Below are 21,718 nucleotides of genomic sequence, written 5' to 3'. Positions count from 1 at the left end.
TACTGCGTGTGATGTTTTCTCGATTACAAATCTTGATTTTATTGCTCCTATTACCCCTCTTTGTCCGACATGACTCACATCGTGAAAATGGCGGACAAGGATTGACAGTAGTGAAGATGGGAGGGCAATCAAACCCTCAAGATTTTTGTATAAGCCGTCTCTGTTATCTAAGGTACAATCATTATTTTCCCAGTAAGTGTAATCTAAGGCAGAGGCTTGCTCTTGTATGAATTTTAGGTCAACATTTGTTTCTAAATAGTCTGGGAGTGTGACAAGTGGCAGCTGTAAAGGCAAAGATAATACTTCCTTTCTGGGTGGTTGCTGTGAGGCAGCAGCTGCTTTCGCGGTTACGTCTGCAAGAGCATTAGAAAACATAGCTGTTATCAGTATCTGCAAACATTTCACCCTTTGTGTTAAATGAAATACACAAGTTCATTTTTGCCATTAAATCTCTGCCTAATAAATTCACAGGCGAGTTTGGAATAATTATGAATGGATGATATGTAATTTCGTCTGGTTTTGGGCCCCAGCGTGTTTTTAGAGAATGAGTTTTGGGGCATTGCACTAGAGTTCCGTTTATTCCCATGGTGTTGATGCACACAGAGGAAACAGGCCCACTATAGAATTTTCCAGACAGTGAACTTTTAGTGGCTCCACTGTCAACTAAAAAAGAATAAGTCTTTTCACCTATCTCTATATCTAACATGGGCAAGCTTTCTGTGTTACGGGACAATTGCAAATGCAGCATCGTGTGTAGTGCTTCACACTGTCCCTCATCTTCACCTGGGCCTCCCTATTGTCGGTCCAGTCTTTCGTTATCATATGGGTGGGGATTAAAATGTGGATTATAAGGTTGCTCCCTAAGTGCAAAGGGGCCATTATTTTGATGTGATTCCTGTCTGCGTTGCCAGTTACCTTGTCTGTAAGAGCTCTGCTGACGCCTAGTGGCAGGAGCTGGTCCTGTGTTTTGTGGTTGAGACCTATGTGCTGCTGATTTGCATTCCCTCCTCCAGTGTCCTATTTTTCCACAGTAAAAACATACGTCTCCACTCCTATCTCTCCTTCTGAAATCTCCCTGCTGCGCTTGTTGAGGGGGCGGGGCCCCTGCATACATCATTTTTTCACTTTCCTCTGAGCCTTCAACATCAAAATTCAACATCATCTTAACACTTTTAGCCTTCGTGCTGTTGGGGAAAAGATCTGCACCAGCTTTTGTTTTGACAAGTGTGATAAAGTTCTTTATTTTCATGTCATAGAGATTATCAGTGGCAGTCAGCTTCAATAGTTGTGAACATTCTGGATGAATATTGTTTAAGAATGTTGTTATGAAAATCTGATCATTTCCTCCTTCAGGCATGCATGCCTCATTAGTCCAGCAGTGCGTGAAACGTTTCATAAAAACTAGAATGGATTCATCTGGCTTTTGCTTACACATGGTTACTGCATTTAAATCAATTTTATCTCTAGACATTGTGAGCAGAAATTTCTTTAGATTTTGAAAAAAGGCTGTGATTTTGTCATCGTTTATCCACAAAAACGAGGTGGTGTTGGCTGCTTGGTCATTTTTAGGGTCTAGTTCCTCTACTTCTTCAATAAGCTGAGATTCAGTCACACCTGGAATTCGTTGACATAATATATATCTATAGTCAGGCCCACCCAAGTGGTGGTATCTGGTACTTCTCTGTAATGCAGAAACAAAGGCTGTAGGATTTTGTAGAGGATCGGGAAGTTCTTTATTAATGGTTGCTGCTAACTCTGAAATTTTAGGGGGTTGAATGCAACACATGTCCCCTATTATCATGAACGGGAGGGAGGTGCTGACGTCATTAAATTGTGATCCCTGCTTTTCTTTATAACGGGTGTTTTTGTGGGGGCCCTCTTGAGTTTTTTCCTCTTTTTTCTGCTTTAAGTAGTTCCTTATTAAATTTCTGGTGTTAGTTATTGCTTTTGGCACAGTCAAACCATTCGCTACTCTAGTGTGGCGCTGAACATGATTATCTATGACGGAAACGGTTTGCTGCAGTTCAGCTTCCGTACGTTCAGTTAAAGGATCTTTCATGATTTCCTCACACTCTGCCATTAACTGTTTTGTTTGCTTTTTATGTTCCTGTAACTCTCTTTCTCGTTCAGTGTATTCTCGTTCCTGTCTTTGATCTAGGTTAAACCAGTCATCTTCTTCTGATTTAGGTGTCATTTCAGTGCCTTCCTCACTCCTTTGGGATTTTGCTGTTATATCAGGATATACGCGCTGGTGACGTGCAGCCGCCGCAGCAGCTATTAATTCTGTCTTTTCATCATAAGGCGGCGGAGCCGTAGGTTGAACGGATGGGCATATAAGGCTAGTTTTTTCTGCAGTGGATTTACTAGAGCCTACACTGGCTTGATTTAAAGCATTTACGTCTGGCTCGGGTCCTTTTTTCCATAGTGGTAGCATGCGATTGGTCACATCACGACATTCTATCATATATTTTTTACAGGACTTTTTAATCAGCCTACTTTCCTTATCACAAATAGTATTTAACATTTCTACTGACCTGTTTTCTGGCGATAATCGTTCGGGATAGGGCTCCGGAAATACATTAGAATGCATTAAAGTTATAGTTCTTAAGTTCGAGACGAAATCAGTCACGTAAGCACTTCCGCATGTTCTGGATACGTAATCATGGAAGTCTTCATTGATTCGCGAGCGTGGGTTAAACGTAACCGGAAGTGGGAGTCGTACTGAGCCGCTATTTTTATATTTTATTTTTTTCGGTTTTACAGTTAATTTTGATTTTTTTATCGGACCCGTCTAAGGTCTTTGAATTATTCTGACCCATGGTCAGTGATTTCCAGAGGGGTTTAGACGCTTGAAGGATTTAAGTTAGTTTTTATTTTTGCTGTGGCACACCTGAGGTTACTTGATTTTTTTGCTAGCAATTTTATCTTTTTAGTGAGCAACTTCTCACTTTTTAACGAGCAACTTCTCGTTTTATGACCCCAGGCAACTTCCTGTGTCCTTTCTGCTGGTGAGCAACTTCTTAGTTTATGACAGCAGGCAACTTCCTGTGTCCTTTCTGCTTTTATTTACAAAACAACAGGCAACTTCCTGTGTTTCTATGTGGGCCACTAACGAAGGCTCCTCAGCGTATCCCACTTGTTACTATGTGGGCCACTGAAGAAGGCCTCGTCAGCGTATCCCGTTTCTATGTGGATCACTGAGAAAGGCATAACACAGTCTTATAAAATAAAAGACGAGTGCCTACCTTCGTCAGGATCCCACTTCTGACACCAAAATTGAAGGAAACGGTTTCCAAGGCCTAATCCGTGGATCGACTTCCTTCGAGGTGTGGACGTCTATCAGCAGAGAATGTACCTTCACCTATCAGCAGAGAATGTCCCTTAGTCTGTAACACAGTCAAATATATTCTCAAGCAATATTCAAGCATGCCATTCAGCGTGTTAGTACGAGCTCGGGAGCAGCTTGGGAGAACAAGAAAACAGAGACTGCTTCAGATTGTCTTCCCAAATTGACTCAACTTTATTCACAAGTACAACAGTTTATATAGAGGGTAAAATTCATGAGACAGCAGATTTATCAGTTTAAACCAGTACAGACCAAGATAAGGCAGCGTCTTCCTGCCCATGGGTGAAGAAGCATCCTTTGTGTAGTTTATCAGTTCAGCTACAATTGTGATTATCTCAGCGACATATTTTCAAGGCACAAAACAAAGAGTTCTTACATTAGTGAAATCTGAAACAAACCATTTGGCCTTCAACAGGCGTCTAAAAGATTAAGAAACTAATGTAGCTGAGGGAGTGATCTCTGTGGTATTTCAACCTTGTACCAGCCTGTGATTCTCACACATCAATTCTTGGGTCAAAGAGAAAAATAACTAAAACAAGGGGGCCTTATTGAATGACAGAGTTTTCCTGCATAATGTCACTATAAAACAATATCCTGTAAATGCTAACCGTAGTGCTAAAATACCTAACAGGGGGAATTACTATTTCTCACAGGGTCATGTATAGTTGGATAGCTGTTTTCCCTCAATCAATGTAATTGGTAAATAAAAGCTGCATTTTCTATTGACTCAGATGATCTTTGTCTAATATTAAAATTTGCACATTCTTTGTTCAGAATCATATAATAATCTTAAGCCCATGTAACATTTGGTGTGTCTTGAGGAAACCAGCTGAATGGCGTCCTGTCAAAGGGACATTGCTTCAGCTGGCCGCTAGGATCTTCCCAGCACCTGATTGGCTCATCCTCATCGACTGTGACATCTGAAATGTAGTACACACCTACAGACCCATCCCCAAAGCCCACAAACACACAGTGCTGCTCACAAATAACCAGAGCTAGTGGATTCTTAGACAGATGCACAGCTCCTAATCTCTCCCCATCTGAAAGTCGCGTGACTCGGAGGATGGGCCTCGCATGCAGGTAGCAGTCACAGCTGTCCTCCAGCCCGGAGGGCGTGGTTATGTAAGCAACATAGTGTCCAGTTTTGTCCAGGCAGGCTTTAATGACAGGACCCTCGACTTTGAATGAGCACAGTGTGACTCGAGACAGATTTAAGAGGTTAATTGCGCCGCTGTCAATGGACAGCAGTGCGTAGCTGCCATTGGAGGACATTTGGAAGTCCTCAGGCTGACAGTGAAACATGTGTGGCAGCTGAAAGTGCCAGCACACAGTCTCCTCTGCCACCTTCCACGTGTACACCGTCCCTGAGGCCGCCATCACAACCACAAATTCTGGGTGCTGTGAAAGAGTTTGGAAAGCGACAACCTCCTCAGAGCTTTCCACACAGGAGAAACGTTTGCTAATCGAGCCCGACCACAGACTGGCAGCCAGCAGGTCTCCATGGCAACAACCGAGCAGGTAGGTGCTCTCAGGTGAAACCTGAGCATCAGATAGGTATGGGTGGATGCTGCACACGATATTTCCTTGCGCAATCTTGAAAACCCGCGAGAGGCCTCGCTCAGAAATGCTCACTCCAAAGTTGTTATTAGGGGTGATCAGGATGTCTCTAGCTCTGCTGCCACCGATGCGGAGGATATTTTCACCTGTTTCCGTCCGCCACACGTAAATATCTCCAGCCGAGAGTGACACCAGGTGGATGCCGTTTGGGGAAAGCTGCAGTTTTTCCACAGGCCCAGTATGCAGGAAGTTAACATGTGGAAGTCCCGTGTCTAGACTCCACTTCCACACCTTCTCCGACCCATCTCTGGTGTAGAACCACACGCCTGTTTGCTCCACCACCACCTCCTTTACTCCACCGCCCATTTTCTGTGCACTTCCTGCAGCATCAATCATCTCGGAGTCCCACACTGTCAGGCAGCCATCGTGACTGACACAAATGACATCTGAGGCCATTTTGAGGAGTGTGTGTGGCTGCTTGTTCGTTTCTAAGGAGAGCACACACTCCCCACTGCTGACCCTCCACACCAAGATAAAGGTGCAAGTGTCTAACAAAGCCAGGAAAAGATGGCCATCCTGGGAGAGCACAGCTTGAGTGAAGGCTCTTCCCTGTGGAGCCAAGAACTGGTCCCACAGCTCCCAGTTACAAGTATCCCACAGTGAAGCCTGGTGGGCTTGACACATCAAAAGAGTATTGATTTCACTGCAATAATCTGTACTGAGTATGTTAGTAGAGTAACCCTGAGTGAAACTTTCTTTCACAAGTCTGGGTGGTTGTGTATTGGCTGCCACGTCCCATAAAGCTACACTTCCAGTCCTATCAACACATGCCATTTCCCTCTTGTCTTCATGGAGGATGATCAGCGTAACAGCGCTGTGGTTTGAGTTTGAGCAGGTGCTAAGCAGACTGCTGGATTTCATGTCAAATACGGACACTGTGCCTTCCTCCTGCCCACAGTACATGAAAAAACCATCAGAGGAGAACACTGAACAGGTCACAGGGCTCTGACACTGGAAATGAGTTAGGGTTTCACTGGAGATGTCAAACACGCTCACAAAACTCTCATCTTTCCACCACACGGACAGCGTTTTCTGATGTGCGACGAATCCCTCGATGTTGCTGGGTGTTTCGCTCGACTCGCACGTGTTTTTAAAAGGGTCTTTGACCTCGAGAAACTTTTCTGGGCCTTCCACATCCCACACGAAAAGCTTGCTGCAGCTTGTGGAAAGCAGGAGGAACGGACCGCTGCTCTTCACGCCTGCAAACTTTAACTCTGTCTGCTCGCATCTGAGTGACAGTTTGGCCACATCATATCCACACCCTTTCCAAATCCAAGCAGAGCCTTCATCTGTGATCTCGGCAACAACCCCACACTTTGTACCGGCGATCTCTCTGACACAAACGCCCTTATTTATGTCATCGTACTTTAAGTACTGAATGTGGGGAACACAGGGAGGACTGGGGCAAAGCACTATTTCTAATCCACTTCCTCTCCCTTCCTTGATTTCCCTGACATAACCCTCAAGAGCAGGAAAGACCTCCAAATAGGGAAGGAGGTTTGTCTCCATCACTGAGGGCAGCTGCAGAGGTGAGCTCTGCAGGAAGCAAGCAGAAGACTTCAATGTGCTTGCTAGTAGCAGTCTTACTCTTACAAACTTAACCTGAGATGACTCCTCTTCAGTCTCCAACATAGCTAGCAGATCTCCAAGAAGACCAGCTCGAACCATAGCCTGGTGAAACCCAAATGACAGCAACAGCACGCACTCAAACTCCTTCCACCTGCCACTCTGCTGCAGGTGATACGGCAGTTCTACGATTTTTCTCACATTCACCCGACCACCACCTTTGATTGAAGTGAATACAAACGGCTGGCTGGGTTGCCGAGTGTCTGTGTGTGTTTTTAAGGCTGCATCCTTGTTTACGCCTGACGTCTGTCCACTAAAATAGTCGGCCATCTCAGAATGAAGCCTTCTTCTTACATCAGGAGCGTCTAAATACCTTTTCGCCACGACCAACTTGAAATGCCTGCTCACCCAGAACAAAACCAGGGAACCTGCAACTTTCCGTTGGATAAGAAAGCTCTTTAAATCCAAAAGAAGTCTCTCCACATCGACTTGTGGGACTGTCATCTTAAATGAAGAGCCTTTGTGTGGCAAATCTTCCTTAATGGACAGCAAATCGGCGAGCTCAGCCTCTGTGAGCCCAGACCTGGAGATGGTGAGGTAAGAGACGGTGCGAGCCACGATGGAAGAGAAATGTTTCTGCTCAAGGTGATCCAGGAGCGCAGAAATAGATGAATGAACGCCATCGGGGAGAGATGACTCAGTCACATCGGAATCTGAAGACAAGGAGAGAAGAGGAGAATTATTTAAAAGGCCAAGTGGTGCTATCCTGATTTTTTGGGGGGGTATTTCAAAAAATGCAACTTGTGAAGACAAAAGTACTCTGATCTAAATAGTTTCATTATTATTCAAAAACAAATCTATGAAAAACACACAGCCATGTGGAAAAGAGCACTTTCATGGGACTCCATGCAGTTTTGTGACAAACTAAGTACACCCCATGATTCAGCAGCTTGAAAAGACACCTTTACAGTTTTTTCTGATTGCTTAAGCACATTTTTTGTAACTATTGGCTAATTTTGCAAAACTCTTCACACAAATAAGAAAACCTGTCACCCAATAATCAAAACATTGTAGTTCTCTTGCAAAAGCAAACACAGCTAGATTAACTCTTCACACCTTCGTAAAAATGGTGTTTCCGTATCAAACAGTACACACAAGCCATCATCTACTAAGCACACAATGCGCCAACTGCACACTGATGGTATGAATACAAAACACATCTGGCTTTTGCTTTCTCTGTGCACAAGGTAGGCTATGTCAGTTTGAGCTCATACTTCTGTCATAGATCCATAAGCATAGAGGGATCCAAACTTCAAGTACTGGTGTTTATTCAAACACATCAAAACAAACACAAGTGTTTATTTCCAAGTATAGGATTATTTGCAATCGCCATAATGACTATATGGGTTACTTGGTCTGCAGTGAACATGCTTCCTCTGCCCCCAGCATCTGGTCATCTAGCAATTCTGTAAAGTAACAATTTCAGTATTTTTACATCAATGGTATTGGTGTGTTTCTCATTGGCATATGGCAGTGCTACAAATCTTTGTGCGAAGTGACTGTACTAACCGATTCTCATTTCAAGATGTCCTTATGATGCCTGCTACAGTGTAGCGGCTCGAGTTAGGCTGGACCCGTTGGCCAGCTACCCTCAGGGTCATTCCACGGTTGATGACATGGTCCACTATTGTAGCTCTGATGTCATCAGCAATTCTATTTCTTACTCTTCCTACCCTTCCTCTCCCCCCTTCTCGTCTTCCTCTTGCTCCTCCTTGTCCTTGTCGTCCTCTTCATCCTACTTCTTCACCTCCACGTCCTCTTCCTCGGCCTCCTCTACTTCTCACTCTTTCTGCTCCCTCCATTGTACTCCGCACACACAGCTTACCTGTATTATAGTGCTTAGGCTGATTGCAAAGTGAACTAATTATCTAAAAAAGTTTTCACATGTGAAAGTGTGCCAGACAGTTGGCAAATTAGTGTTAATGATAGCCATACATGTGTATACTTTTGCTAGGAGTGTGTTGGAAATTTGGTAATTGAGTGTTGTGCAGTGAATTGTGCCTACAGTTTTGCAAAGTGTGTGTTACAAAATTGCAAACTGAGTGCAAAGCAGTTTTTGTGCTTTTAGTTTTGCAAACTCAGTGAGTGGTTTTGCTATAAGTCTGAATAGTTTTAGAGATTGTGCTACAGGAATCACAGTTAGGGTTTAAGCATTCAGAAAAAACTGTAACAGCAACAGCTTGAAGTGTGACTTTATCAGCGTCTCACGTCGCGAGGTGTGCGCATGCAGGAATCAAGCACAGAATGGCAGTGGCAACCTGGTCGACCGCATCCTGTCCGCATATCCTCCGATGCACTGTGAGATACATCATGTAGTTTGATGACTTGCAGGAGTTGTGAATGAATTTCTGCCTGCTTTTTCTTGAGAATGGTGCTTCCGTTCATTGAGGTTTGTGGGCATTCATTTACGCACAGCTCTCTTAAGATCCCGCTACAACATTTCAGTCAGGTTGAGGACGTTGACTGGGCTGTTTGCAAGACCTCTATTCTTTTCTTTTTCAGCCATTCTGTTGTAGATTTGGTGCTACATGATGATTATTGTCCTGCAACATAAGTATTTAATATACAGAGGAATTCATGGTCAAATCAGACAACTGCAACGTGCCCAGATCCTGTTTCTGCTAAACAAGCCCAAATTATTATCACACCTCCACCACTGTGCTTGTTCCAGAAGTCTTGTGGTTTGTTCAGATGTAACTTTGCAAAGCTAAGTCTTGCTGTCTTTGTAGAGAGAACAGGCTTTCTCCTGGTAACCCTTCCAAGCTAACCATTTTTGTTCGGACTGTTTCTAACTTTACTGTACATTTAACATGCTAACTGAGACCCGAGAGTCTGAGATGTATCTCGTGTATCTTGTTTTTTTGGTTTGTTTGTTTTTGCAGTTTCCAGCTTCTGTTGCGATTCTAGTATCGTGTTAAGACTCCAGACCAGCAAACTGCCAAAACTTTTATAGAGGTGTTCACACTTGCTGATGATCACCTTAGCACCTTAGCATGCTTAGCAGCGTCTGGCTATTCCTGTGAAGCAATAAGGGTGTACTTAGTTATAACGCTCTTTTTCACATGACTGTAAGTGACCCACATCACATGTGGGTTTAGTCTTTGTGTGGCATTTGTAGCTCTGAAAACAAGACTTATTCCTTTGAGAAACTGTATTTTTGTTTACTCTATTAGTAATACCAGAGCGCCAGAGCGAGGTGTGTGCATGAAGGAGGCGAGCATAGAGCGGCAGACAACAGCGAGCGAGAGCCTGGTTGACCAGAGCTTGTTGTCCAGACGTCACCCTCCTTCCTGAACCTTTCAGCAGAGATGCCAGCATCTGTACGCTCTGTTTCCTGTCCACCAGTCCCAACTGTATACACAACCTTCCTGTACACATGTCCTCTGATACACTCTGAGATGCATAGTGTAGTTTTATGGCTTGCAGGAAGTTTTCTCGATTGGAGGAAGCTGTGACGATGAGTTTGACAGCGGGAGGAAGGGGCCTGGGAAGGCACTCAATGATTTGAAGACCAGTGTTGTTTTTGAGTTGATCTAATCCATCAAGAATAAGGACAAGAGGCTTTTCAGTTGAAGGCAGGTGGCTGATGAGGGATGAGAGGTGTTCTTTAAGTTCAGACAGACAAGCGTCGGGTTTTATGTTGCCAAAATCCAGCTGTCTTTGATCTGGATGTTGAGCGGTACTCCAGCTTTGCTTGCAGTCAGAAACATGCTCTTTGGTGCCGCCCTCATGTTGGGAATCCAAAACAGATGTTTGGCTACAGCTGGATGTGACCTCTCTGGGGTCGGTGGTACTGCCAGGATCATCCAGGTCACTGCAGTGGCTAGCATCCTGCTTAGACAAGGAGTCAGTGAGATATCTGCAGGATATCTGATAACACAAGCTCGACAGCAGATGCTTTGGTGAAGCATTAATTGATAGGTTGCAGAAAAAACTGATCACCACAGGATCGCTGTCTGCAAGCCAGTGCTTCATCTGTGGAAAGAGAGAGATAGCTTTAAGCGTCAGTGAAACATATGCACACAAAAGGCACAAATTCTTATTACAAATTATATATAAACACTATATGCCTGCTTCAAATTTCCCTTTGGTCCACCTACCTGCTGAGTGCAGTGTGCTAGCAGGACCGTCTTTCCTGTACACGGGCCTCCGGTCACTACCAGAGGGAACTGATGGTACCTCTGCTTCACATAGGCTCTGACCTGCAACCAATAAGAGCAGAGCTATGCTGCAGGTGTATAAATAAGGAAAAATGAATTATACAAACATGTCATGTTTTAATATTTCTAACTGCACACAGAACAAAAGTGCCTGTATTGTCAATGTAAATAGTATATTCTAGTCTGTAAAGGCTAAAACCATCCTGACCTTTTCCTCCTCGGGCTGAATGACGTCATAAAACCGACTGAGGATGTCACACAGCTGCTCCTGTTCGGCCTGCTCTCGGGATAAAACGTCACAGAGGGGAGAAGGTTCTGCGCTTTGAGAAACGTTCAGACCGTCAGTCATCTGCACAAGGTCACAGTACACCTGCTGGCACAGAGAATCAGCATAGCCGCGCCTCCTAGCTGATGTGTAACCATGGCGGCGGTCGCACTCTGTGGTGATGGTGTAGACTAGAAGTTGGCGGGAAGTGACGAGATGAGGGAGGAAGCACTCACACAGCTCTGACAGTAACTTTTCGTTAGTGGGTGATGAACTCAGAGTGGCATCCTGGAAATAAAGAAGAGGGAACTTTTCACAGTGGACTTAAATAAAAAGGGTACAAATTGTGAATTCTACATATCCCTTTAGTAAAATAAAGTTTCAAGAGTGGTCAGAAAGATTAAATTTTATTTTAGTTCATCCTTTTCCTGACGTCTCCCATAATTAAACATGGTGTGGCGGGGCGTGGTCTATCGTTGTGTGCCTCAACTTTACAGGGTCTAAAAGTCTGTGCTGACTGCTATAAGGTTGTTGTTGTTGGAGTGTATATTCGGCTGGCGACTGGAAAGCCGCAGCTGCGTGATTGTGTACAGCAACCGCGTCAATAAAGATGGTGAAAAGCATGGAAACGTGGTCGGGTCTGTTGTGCATCTACTACACATGGCTTTTACCTCCAACTTTGACTGTAGTTGTATTTTCACAGGTCCCTTTTGTCTCTCTGCTTTTGCATTGATGATCTTGTGGACATAGACCAAGCAGCGTCTGCCGATGTCACTCTCAGGACAGCTTTCCAGAGCATAATGCAGATCTGCATCGAGGGCTGGAGACAAGTGGTAAAGCAAATGTTTACTTACACAACAAAAATTCCTTCCAACTACAGAAGATATTCCAAGGCATAGACGCAGGCTGCCCATGACACTAACAACAGTGGATTATGACAAATGACTTGACACACACACACACAGCTATGTGGGGTATTTCACCTGATCTGTAGAAGATTTTGGCCCTCTCTGGGGTCATGCTGCCACTTTGGACACACAGACTCACAGCTGCCTGAAACAGCTTCCTCAGTTCTTCCTCTTTAGTCTTGGTTTTGCTTTCCTCCTTCACCTTATTTCTTTCCTGCTGCGGAGGGAAAATATCCAGTTTATTAAAGCATTATAAATATAAATCATCCTCACATACACTATAAACACAATGTACTTGATTTAAGGACAAAATGTGTGATTCGATGGGATGTTTCTAAAACCTCAATAAGATTTTAAATGATGCATAATACAAGTTGAAATCGCATTACTTTATATTATATAACATTCTAGTTCATAATTAAAAAATAAAGTCATAAAATTATACCATCGACTTTAATTACCAGAGAATAGCTGCGTCTGTGCGGAGCTCTCAGGCAGTAGGTCGTAGGGATGGTGTTCTCGTCCCGCTGATAAACTTTCTCCAGCTCCTGTGTACTGACGCCAGCCTCCTGACACTGCTGCAGCAGCAACTGCAGCTCTGACACCTCCACCTGAGCGGGCACACGGGCTGTGCCATACTGATGTCCTACCAGAGCCTGCAGCACCACCGTGTGGTCACAGGAGGAACAACAGCACGGGGAACTATTGTTTAGTATGGTAAGCTGGTAATTTATTACAGTTTTTTCTGATTGCTTAAGCACATTTTTTGTAACTATTGGCTAATTTTGCAAAACTCTTCACACAAATAAGAAAACCTGTCACCCAATAATCAAAACATTGTAGTTCTCTTGCAAAAGCGAACACAGCTAGATTAACTCTTCACACCTTCGTAAAAATGGTGTTTCCGTATCAAACAGTACACACAAGCCATCATCTACTAAGCACACAATGCACCAACTGCACACTGATGGTATGAATACAAAACACATCTGGCCTTTGCTTTCTCTGTGCACAAGGTAGGCTATGTCAGTTTGAGCTCATACTTCTGTCATAGATCCATAAGCATAGAGGGATCCAAACTTCAAGTACTGGTGTTTATTCAAACACATCAAAAAAACACAAGTGTTCATTTCCAAGTATAGGATTATTTGCAATCGCCATAATGACTATATGGGTTACTTGGTCTGCAGTGAACATGCTTCCTCTGCCCCCAGCATCTGGTCATCTAGCAATTCTGTAAAGTAACAATTTCAGTATTTTTACATCAATGGTATTGGTGTGTTTCTCATTGGCATATGGCAGTGCTACAAATCTTTGTGCGAAGTGACTGTGCTAACCGATTCTCATTTCAAGATGTCCTTATGGTACTTGCTACAGTGTAGCGGCTCGAGTTAGGCTGGACCCGTTGGCCAGCTACCCTCAGGGTCATTCCACGGTTGATTACATGGTCCACTATTGTAGCTCTGATGTCATCAGCAATTCTATTTCTTACTCTTCCTACCCTTCCTCTCCCCCCTCCTCGTCTTCCTCTCCCCCCTTCTCGTCTTCCTCTTGCTCCTCCTTGTCCTTGTCGTCCTCTTCATCCTACTTCTTCACCTCCACGTCCTCTTCCTCGGCCTCCTCTACTTCTCACTCTTTCTGCTCCCTCCATTGTACTCCGCACACACAGCTTACCTGTATTATAGTGCTTAGGCTGATTGCAAAGTGAACTAATTATCTAAAAAAGTTTTCACATGTGAAAGTGTGCCAGACAGTTGGCAAATTAGTGTTAATGATAGCCATACATGTGTATACTTTTGCTAGGAGTGTGTTGGAAATTTGGTAATTGAGTGTTGTGCAGTGAATTGTGCCTACAGTTTTGCAAAGTGTGTGTTACAAAATTGCAAACTGAGTGCAAAGCAGTTTTTGTGCTTTTAGTTTTGCAAACTCAGTGAGTGGTTTTGCTATAAGTCTGAATAGTTTTAGAGATTGTGCTACAGGAATCACAGTTAGGGTTTAAGCAATCAGAAAAAACTGTAAGCTGATTACTATACAGAACATCTGCTTAAGAGACAACTGTGTGATGCTACACGTGTGATTTTGTGTCTTTTACTTATATTGGAAAGTGTTTCTATTATTTTGTCCATTTGTTGACACGGCTCAATGACAGAACTGTTCTGCAGCCGTGATGATAAGTTTAATTTAAAAAGGAGAACAAACATAGCACAGTGTAGATGACTTTGCAAAGTCCAGCATACTCCAGAAAGGGTGAAAAGCTTTTATTTTTAAAGTTCATAATACTAAAAACTGATAAAATTCAACAATAAAACTTTGACTACAACTCATGGCAAGGTGCTGATGTCCTTTAGAGCATGTCATCATTCATTGTACTGAGAAGTAAGGGTCAGTCTGAGATCCTGTTGGTTTACACTTGAGATTCTCCCCAAGGACTTTATTTACCAGTAAAAAAGGTCCAGCTGAGCTTCCTCTGCATTCATGTATCATCTGATGCCTGGTGTCTTCATCTGGCCAGCGACTGGGATCACTGGATTCAAACGGGTCTATCACCTGCCGACATAAACACACTCAAGAGTTAAAAAATGTGGAGTGGAAATAATAAATCAAGAAAGCTGAGCCCAGATCCAGTGAGAGCAAGCGTCTAAGGTGGGGTGAGGCATCACGTTCTTTATTCTGTCTGCTGATTGCACACACCACAATGTGCTGACTGAACTGTCCCAATGTTTATTTAATGCACATGAACGAAAACCAACACAGACAGTCGCCTCACAGCTGCTCATTCTCTTTGTTGTCAGATATAATTAAGGCACGTTATTGACTGCATCAGTGGCCTCAGGGAAAACGGTGGAAGACTAAAAGTACAAATACCTGCAAGCAGCTAAAATGCTACTGCTGTCACCCCCCGTCGCTGGCGACATTACGCATGGGTGTCTTTGTGATGGACCACACGGAATATTAATGAGACTTTACTTTTATAGCTTCAAGATTTTGTGTTTTCTATCTTGTTTCTCTAATAAAGAGATGCACATTTCAAGGATCTTTCTATAAAGAGTAAAAAAAATACCTTTAATTTAATTACAAACAACCTTAAAGCAAAGCAGTTTTACAACGTGTCCTCCAGTGGACCATATCTAGTTCTCTTCCCAGCACTAAAAGTCATTAGTGTGAGCATTTATGCCATTAAAGTAATCTCGTTTTAATGTATAAAGCAACAGTGCCCACATCCTTCCTTAGCCTGTTTATGGCTTTAAAAGAACAGAAAGAATTCCCAAGAAAAACACAACTCACACGCACACTCACATCTACTGACATGTTTTCGATGCAACAGGAAGGTTTTAAAAAAGTAAAGTGTGTGCTCACCCTGACATCCAGTCCCAGCGAGTGTCTGCAGTGCTCTCTGAATCTGGGGAACACACTGTCCCTCAGAGCTCTACGCTCCACCACGCTGTCTGTACACAACACAAACAGGATGCACCTTAACAAGAACTCAAATGACACAAGAAAACATGATACAATCTAACATGCGTATTTTTTAAAAACACACCTAGTTACAGCTGCCTTTCATATTAGGAATCACTGCCTACCTTCTGGGTTGGAGCACAGGTAGATTTTCACACAAGATGTGCTGAAGCCAGAATCCAAAGGGGATTTTCCTCCGGTGTGCATGCCTGATAAACAGCTGCTGTTCAAATAACAAAACACAAGGAGGGAAAACTCCTGGCAGGAACTTATCGCGCGTCCCAAACGGAGAGCAGCTCTGTGTCGTCTCTGCTGCTGTGTCTCATGTTCCTGCAGCTCCGCTCAGGAAGTTTGGCCTCGGGTGCTCTGGAGCGTGTTATCATGATCACACCCACTTTTGGTCAAACATCCACACAAACACGCTCAGTCTGAAAAAATCGATGTGTGCAACTTTTCAACTTTTCCATATTTTTTATTAATTAACATTTGTACACAATAAATACAAACTTTGTTTTTTTGTTGTCGTTTTTTGTACATCCAATAATAATATGCAGAAAGACTTTTGCACCTGTTCTCAATATTGTCACCATGGCAACAGTCTATTAAAGAGAGAGGCCAGTTGTTCCACCACATCGTTAATAATAACGGCAGCTGTGCTACTCTGAATCCACATAAGGAAAAATAAAGTGTCATTTAAAACATAAAAACCATACCAAATAATTAAACACTGTCGCGGACCAAAGAGACTGTTAAAGATGGGAAACGATCCGTCTTCAAAGTGGCAACTGGCAATGAAATGTCAATTTTATATATGACAGACTGACTGAGTAAGTATAACGGGAATGTCTGCGGATGCTGAAAAACCATAAACTTCAAAACAAGTTCGAAAACCAGTAAAAATCAGATCTCAGAGAGATCAAGGACAGGCTGCTGTTCCAAGTCACCTTGACCACACTGTCACAAGTCAATGCTAGTCCGTACAACAGCAGAAGAGCAGAGGGTCATATCTAAAAATGCAACTAATTCCAGCATGCTTAAGTTTGCTAGGATGAATGCTACACAAAATGTTGTGGTTTCACTTCTTACTTCTCCTTTTAGAAATCACCTCCACCGGGGAAAACAATCGATTTGCTTCCAGATTAAGACTTTTCTTACAGGAGACCTGAAGATGTGCTCCAGTGCAACACTACATAGTAATGCTAAGAGTTTTAAATTTAATATTCACAGTTCTTCTTTTGTTTTTGTTTTGCAGTAGGGATGTTATCTGAGACAAAGAAAGAGGATTACTGCCTGAATGTTCAGTTTTATCTCCTGCTGACAATTTGGACAATACTCTACTTTGCAATTTATTCCGTGCAAACGCTCTCCAAACTTGTTCATTTGCAGTGAGGAACTGGGACATATCTTCAGAGTCAAACACAGATTAGATTAAAATTCCTCCTCTCTCTCTTATAAACAATCACACTCATAAACACCCAGGCCTATTTCGAGACCAAAAAAAGAAATGATTCATTCAAACGCATCGCTTTCTGTAATTTTTGTTTGTTTTGTTCTTATAAATAAAGGAGAACAGCGAATTTCACTGTCCACAGTCGTCTCTCCACCTCTTTGGAAGAGCTGGGAGAGTGGAGATCTTTATTTGTGTTTGTTTTGTTTTTTAAGCATCAGTCACACTGAAACAAAAAAAGTCCATAGGATCAGCTTAAAAAGAACAACTCTGAATCATTTTAACAACAAGGATTCATCAGAGTCTTTGCCACCTGTGCCGATGCTATATGAGGGTACTGCTACTTTCCAAGTAAGGTAGAAATTAATAAAAGTGCTACGCTGCCCTTCAGGCAAGGAGTTTCAAAGGCTTTATGGCCATGTAAAGGGAAATGGGGGCATTTATTTACTTTGAGTAAAAAAAAACCACACACAAAAGATTTGTACTTAGCTCCATTTGAATGTCATTTGCTAGTTCTGTCCATTTAGTTCGATTTTTTTTCTTTACACACCTCTTTCTGTTTTCTGTTTCTAGCATTAGGACACAAGATGTGGTGGCTTTGCTTGGCGAGACGAGAGAAAAATTATACCTGCAAATGTAATGAGCGTCAAGTAAACGTGCGTCTTAGTTGAACTGAACAGTGAACAAATCGGCATGAGAGGGATGAAAACTATACAGTTCTGTGCTAATAAGAAGTCCCGGCCACAAATACTTTCCTGTCTACATCATCTGAAATAAAACTTTTCTTTGTTGCCACATAGTGAATACCAACAATTTGAGTGCCTTTAAAAGCACCAGCAGCGCATCTCTGAACCAATCAGTGATACAGACATACGGCGCACAGAATGAGAGAATGTATCTGTCGTATAATGTATCTGCATGTGTGTATGTATGTATATGATAGTCACTGATTCACACTGACTGCCAATGGACAGAATCGTCTTTAGAGGAAAGAGGGAGAGACGTAAAGGAGGGACGGGAAGAGAGGCGATGCTAAGAGCAGAGGGAAGGATCCAGCCTCCTTTATCTCTCGTTTTCTTTCATCCTCTCCCTCCTTTGAGCTCTCCTTCCTGCTGTATTTACAATGCCCTTTCAGTATAAGATGAAGATAAAACTTCCACTACATATCAGACATGGTATTCCATTCAGCTGAGTTAGTCTATATGAAATGCTGAGCATAACATTCCTATGACGACAGTAATGTACTGTACTATTACACATTAAATACGTATGATGATAATGACTATATATGACGAGGGAAGGCCTAAGGAGAGGGACACTGCGTCCACGCACACCGCTCAATTTCTCTGGTCGTTCACTTCGTTCTCCACTGCTCTCCAAAAACGTGACAGACTTGGCATGTTTTTACTTACATTTCAGCCAGCTTTCTTTGGATGGGCCCACAACACTCACAAAAGGTAAGGAAAAGGTATCAGATAAGAATCAGACTTTTTTAAAAACAAAAACAAAAGCAAAACTAATGCCCCCGGGAATACAGTAGCAAAAAGCAGATTGTTTATTTCCATCTGCACTGAATTAGATTGGGCTCTCTTCTTTGGGCCGAAGCAACACCTGTACATGACGCTGCAAGCAACACTGACCATTGATTAAATCACACACACAGCATGAAAAGCATGAGCTGGGTTGCAAAGTGGCTTGCAGATGTGTGATAACTGTAAAGAGGCTAAAGCAACGTAAATATTGCATCCAGTATGATATCTGCCAACAAGATCCATACTAAGTTATCAGCTGTTCATGTGGGCTGCCATTTAAGTCAGCTTCTGCCTTTAGGGGTCACCACAATCAATCATCTGCCTCCATCCCACCCTAATTTTATAGTTATAGTGTATTGAATTATATGTTTGGTTTGTCTGATAACCTTTTACTACATTTTGTCAGTTCTTGGGGCTTCAAAACTTTTCTCGTGCTTCATGATTATTTATTGGGAAGAGAAAAAATCTAAATATTGACTCTGATCTGCTTCTGCAGAAAGATGAATGGTCTTATGGAAAGCTTGACAACAGAAAACTTGCCAAATCCGTCATCTGTCACAAATAGCTTTTTCCCATCCTCCTCCTCTCCTGACATTCTTCCTCTGCTTCACCGTGGTGTGATTTGCTGCCCAATGAGGTGAGGTTTTAAGGCAAGAATGAAAGGACGGGGTAGGGTGAAGGGATCGGGGGTGTGTGGGCTACTGCTGCACTTCATTAGGAAGCTAATACGGAGATTATTACATCGGATAGTCTGCCTTTGTCCCCTCTCTCTGCTCTCCTCCTCCTCAGCTCAAAGGGAGAAGATACGGAGCTGCCAGGAGTTCAGGAGATTGGGGCGGGGGGAGGGGTCAGCGTGGTTCAGTTCAGTTTACTTCACATCACTTTATTTAACTTCACTTCAGTTCCCAAGTCTGTAGGATACATCTGCCTTTCATCTGTTTTCATTTCTGTTTGTGCGCCTATAACCGGCTGTCAGTTTGTTTGTCTGTCACACCAGCGTGATCTCCACCTCCTCCGTCTTGTCGCTCTTCTCCTGCTGTCGGCGGGGGTGCTGCTTGGGTGGAGGAGGAGCGGCTCGCACCTGCAGCGGAGAAAGAAAACACATTAAATACAAGAGTAAGGAAAAGAAAGAAGCCAAAGTGAGAAAAACTGAAGTCAAGGTGATAATAGGGGCGACCTACTTTTCTTAATTTGACAAACAGTTAAATGTTCACTTCCTGCTGCGAGACACAAATGTGTTATCAACGAACAGGAAAAGTAGGGAATTGTCTGCTTTTAGACTCTAACAAAAAAAACTGTGTTTTCAACCTATTGTTGGGATCTGTAGGTCACACAGTTTAACGAACACTTAAGTATCCTTCACATGTCATCAGAGCACAGCGTGCCAAACCATCTTCGAAAAATTGACGGTTACTTATATGTCATACATTCATCTGCTGATTATTTTCTTCATTAGTTTCTTTAAGTCCCTGTGAAATCCTGTGCCGTGACATACACTGTAATCTAACTACATGTCACGCTGATGCGGCCCGCAGTGAACGTTTATTTCTTGCTTCTCTTCTTTTTCTGATGCCTTTTTTTAATCGAGAAGAAGACAATGAATTGAGTTGAAGAGAGAAACCTCACCGCCGACTAGTGTTTCAGTGGCAAAATTACAAAGTAACACAGGCACAACATCACAAGTGTAAATGCTAGCAATGATGTCAGCCACTTGCAAAGGCTAAGCAGCAGGGTGGGGATGTGGGCCGGACCAGTGAAACTCCCGTTTCTACCAGTGTAAAGAAGTTCAACTACACTTTTAATCCAGGAGATGTCTTGAAAGAGATCTTTCAAGACATCTCCTTTCAAGATGTCTGTTGAAAGAAAAGGAAGTGCAGTTTACAGCCGTACATGTCATTTTTTGTCTGTGATAAAGAAATGCTGTGCACCCTACCCTCTGAATGAATGTTTTCATATAGAGTGAAACAGCATGGTCTTTTGTTTATCTATGGCTAAATTACTGTGGCGTAGTATGAATGAGGATGAAGAGGTCTTTGTTGCTGGGAAAAGCCATAAAAAACCCAGAAAGATCTTTGACCACTAAAATCTAATCCATTTGCAAATTTGGATGCATTCCCTCTGTGCTTTCCAGAGATGGGAGGAAATAAAAAGACAGCTCGAACACACAAACACTCACACACACACATTGTGCACAAAAAAACACTTCTTGAGTAACACTGATACTAACAGGTCGTAGTTTGCCCGGGCCTCCTTCAGGAGTGAATCTTGGCGGCTGAGTCTTAGCAAATCCTGGAGATACTGGACTCCTGCCAGAGCTTTGATCTAGAGTGAGCGAGACAAAATTTCAAATTAAAAGCCCCGATTACCTTCCTCAGAAATCTCACTTTTCGTTAAACATGGTTGTTGTTGTATTGGTTGTCTTACTGTGAGCTGACAGCGGTCCTTTGTGTGACGAGGCAGGCAGAGGAAGCTTGTGCTCCCCATTAAGAGCAGCGGAAGGGGAACGTGGCAGAGGAGGTGGGGTGGAAGTCTCGGGGCTGGTGAAGGGGCTGATGGGAGGCTGGTCGTACAGCGGAAGAGGTGGCAGAGAAGATGGCAGTTTCAAAGAAGGAGAGATCTACAGAGAGTGGTGGAAATAAAGAAAAGACAAAGTGGGCTACAACACAAAACTTGACCAGGATACTTTTTTTAACCAACATTCCCTGCATAGCACTTAAAAGATGTTGGGTTGCGTGTTATGTCTACAGGCTTATAGGAAGGGAGAGGCCATATCCTTCCTGCTGCTGAGCCTCTAATAGGGCAGCACTCAGTGGCACAGATAAGACCTCTTTTCTGTGATTGCAGTGCAGGTTTTTTATCAGAATGCTGCACAAACACGGCAGTTCTAATGCACTGTTTTTGAACTCTGACTTGCTGATAGATCAAATGGACAACAAGCAGGAAAGGAGGAAGGGATAGGGGTATAAACTGGCACAGTCGACTACACACAGTCTTTGGTATTTCTCCCCTGAGAAAACACTGATAAGACCAAATGTCTCATTCAGGTCTAGAGTAAGTCCTGTTACCTAAGATGACTTGTATGTTATCTGTGAGATTAATTCATGTGTGTACAGGTGTTACTGTACCTGTGTGTCACCTGCCCCTCCCGCGCTGGTCTCTCCATTCTCTGTAAGATCTTCTACCAACACGGAGGGGAAAACGCCCACCCGCCCGTTCAGCTCCCCCTCCCAGAAGCCGTCATCTGTCTGAGTGTCACGGCTCAACAAGCGGATCACAGCTCCCTCGGAAAAGGAGAGTTCCTCATCCGCCTGACCCTCGTAATCATAAAGTGCACGCACGTACACCACTGCAGAGAGAAAGG

At 43.2% G+C, this 21,718-nt stretch overlaps 2 protein-coding genes across 3 annotated transcripts in view; both read right to left on the bottom strand.

The window, feature by feature from the left end:
- Positions 1-4,135: 4,135 nt before the first annotated feature.
- On the bottom strand, positions 4,136-15,585 carry LOC146618770 (NACHT and WD repeat domain-containing protein 2). 2 transcript variants are annotated; one of them, XM_085371566.1, is made up of 11 exons: positions 15,504-15,585; positions 15,280-15,368; positions 14,362-14,469; positions 12,375-12,578; positions 11,998-12,136; positions 11,673-11,834; positions 11,574-11,589; positions 10,958-11,288; positions 10,690-10,791; positions 9,769-10,564; positions 4,136-7,242 (listed from the first exon to the last, which is right to left on the bottom strand). In XM_085371566.1, the coding sequence occupies exons 1-11, from the start codon at positions 15,583-15,585 to the stop codon at positions 4,136-4,138; spliced, it is 5,136 nt and encodes a 1,711-aa protein (XP_085227692.1). The 2 variants fall into 2 exon arrangements, with proteins under 2 accessions (XP_085227692.1, XP_085227693.1); XM_085371567.1 differs by lacking the exon at positions 11,574-11,589 and having other exon boundaries at positions 10,958-11,302; positions 11,686-11,834; positions 11,998-12,139; positions 12,384-12,578.
- Positions 15,586-15,861: 276 nt separating this feature from the next.
- Positions 15,862-21,718, bottom strand: part of fchsd2 (FCH and double SH3 domains 2) — a 95,056-nt gene continuing 89,199 nt past the window's right edge. Inside the window, exons 18-21 of the mRNA XM_085370786.1 lie at positions 21,483-21,703; positions 20,782-20,974; positions 20,585-20,679; positions 15,862-19,438 (exon numbers count right to left, since the gene is read on the bottom strand). Coding sequence (XP_085226912.1) covers positions 19,346-19,438; positions 20,585-20,679; positions 20,782-20,974; positions 21,483-21,703 — 602 coding nt within the window. The 3' untranslated portion in view covers positions 15,862-19,345. The remainder of the gene's footprint in view (positions 19,439-20,584; positions 20,680-20,781; positions 20,975-21,482; positions 21,704-21,718) is intronic.

This window comes from Diplotaxodon limnothrissa, linkage group LG14, assembly GCF_057381915.1.
Source record: "Diplotaxodon limnothrissa isolate DT_005_m linkage group LG14, D_limnothrissa_male_GT1.1, whole genome shotgun sequence".
Classification (NCBI taxonomy): Eukaryota; Metazoa; Chordata; class Actinopteri; order Cichliformes; family Cichlidae; genus Diplotaxodon; species Diplotaxodon limnothrissa.
This window is presented reverse-complemented; position numbering and strand designations above follow the sequence as displayed.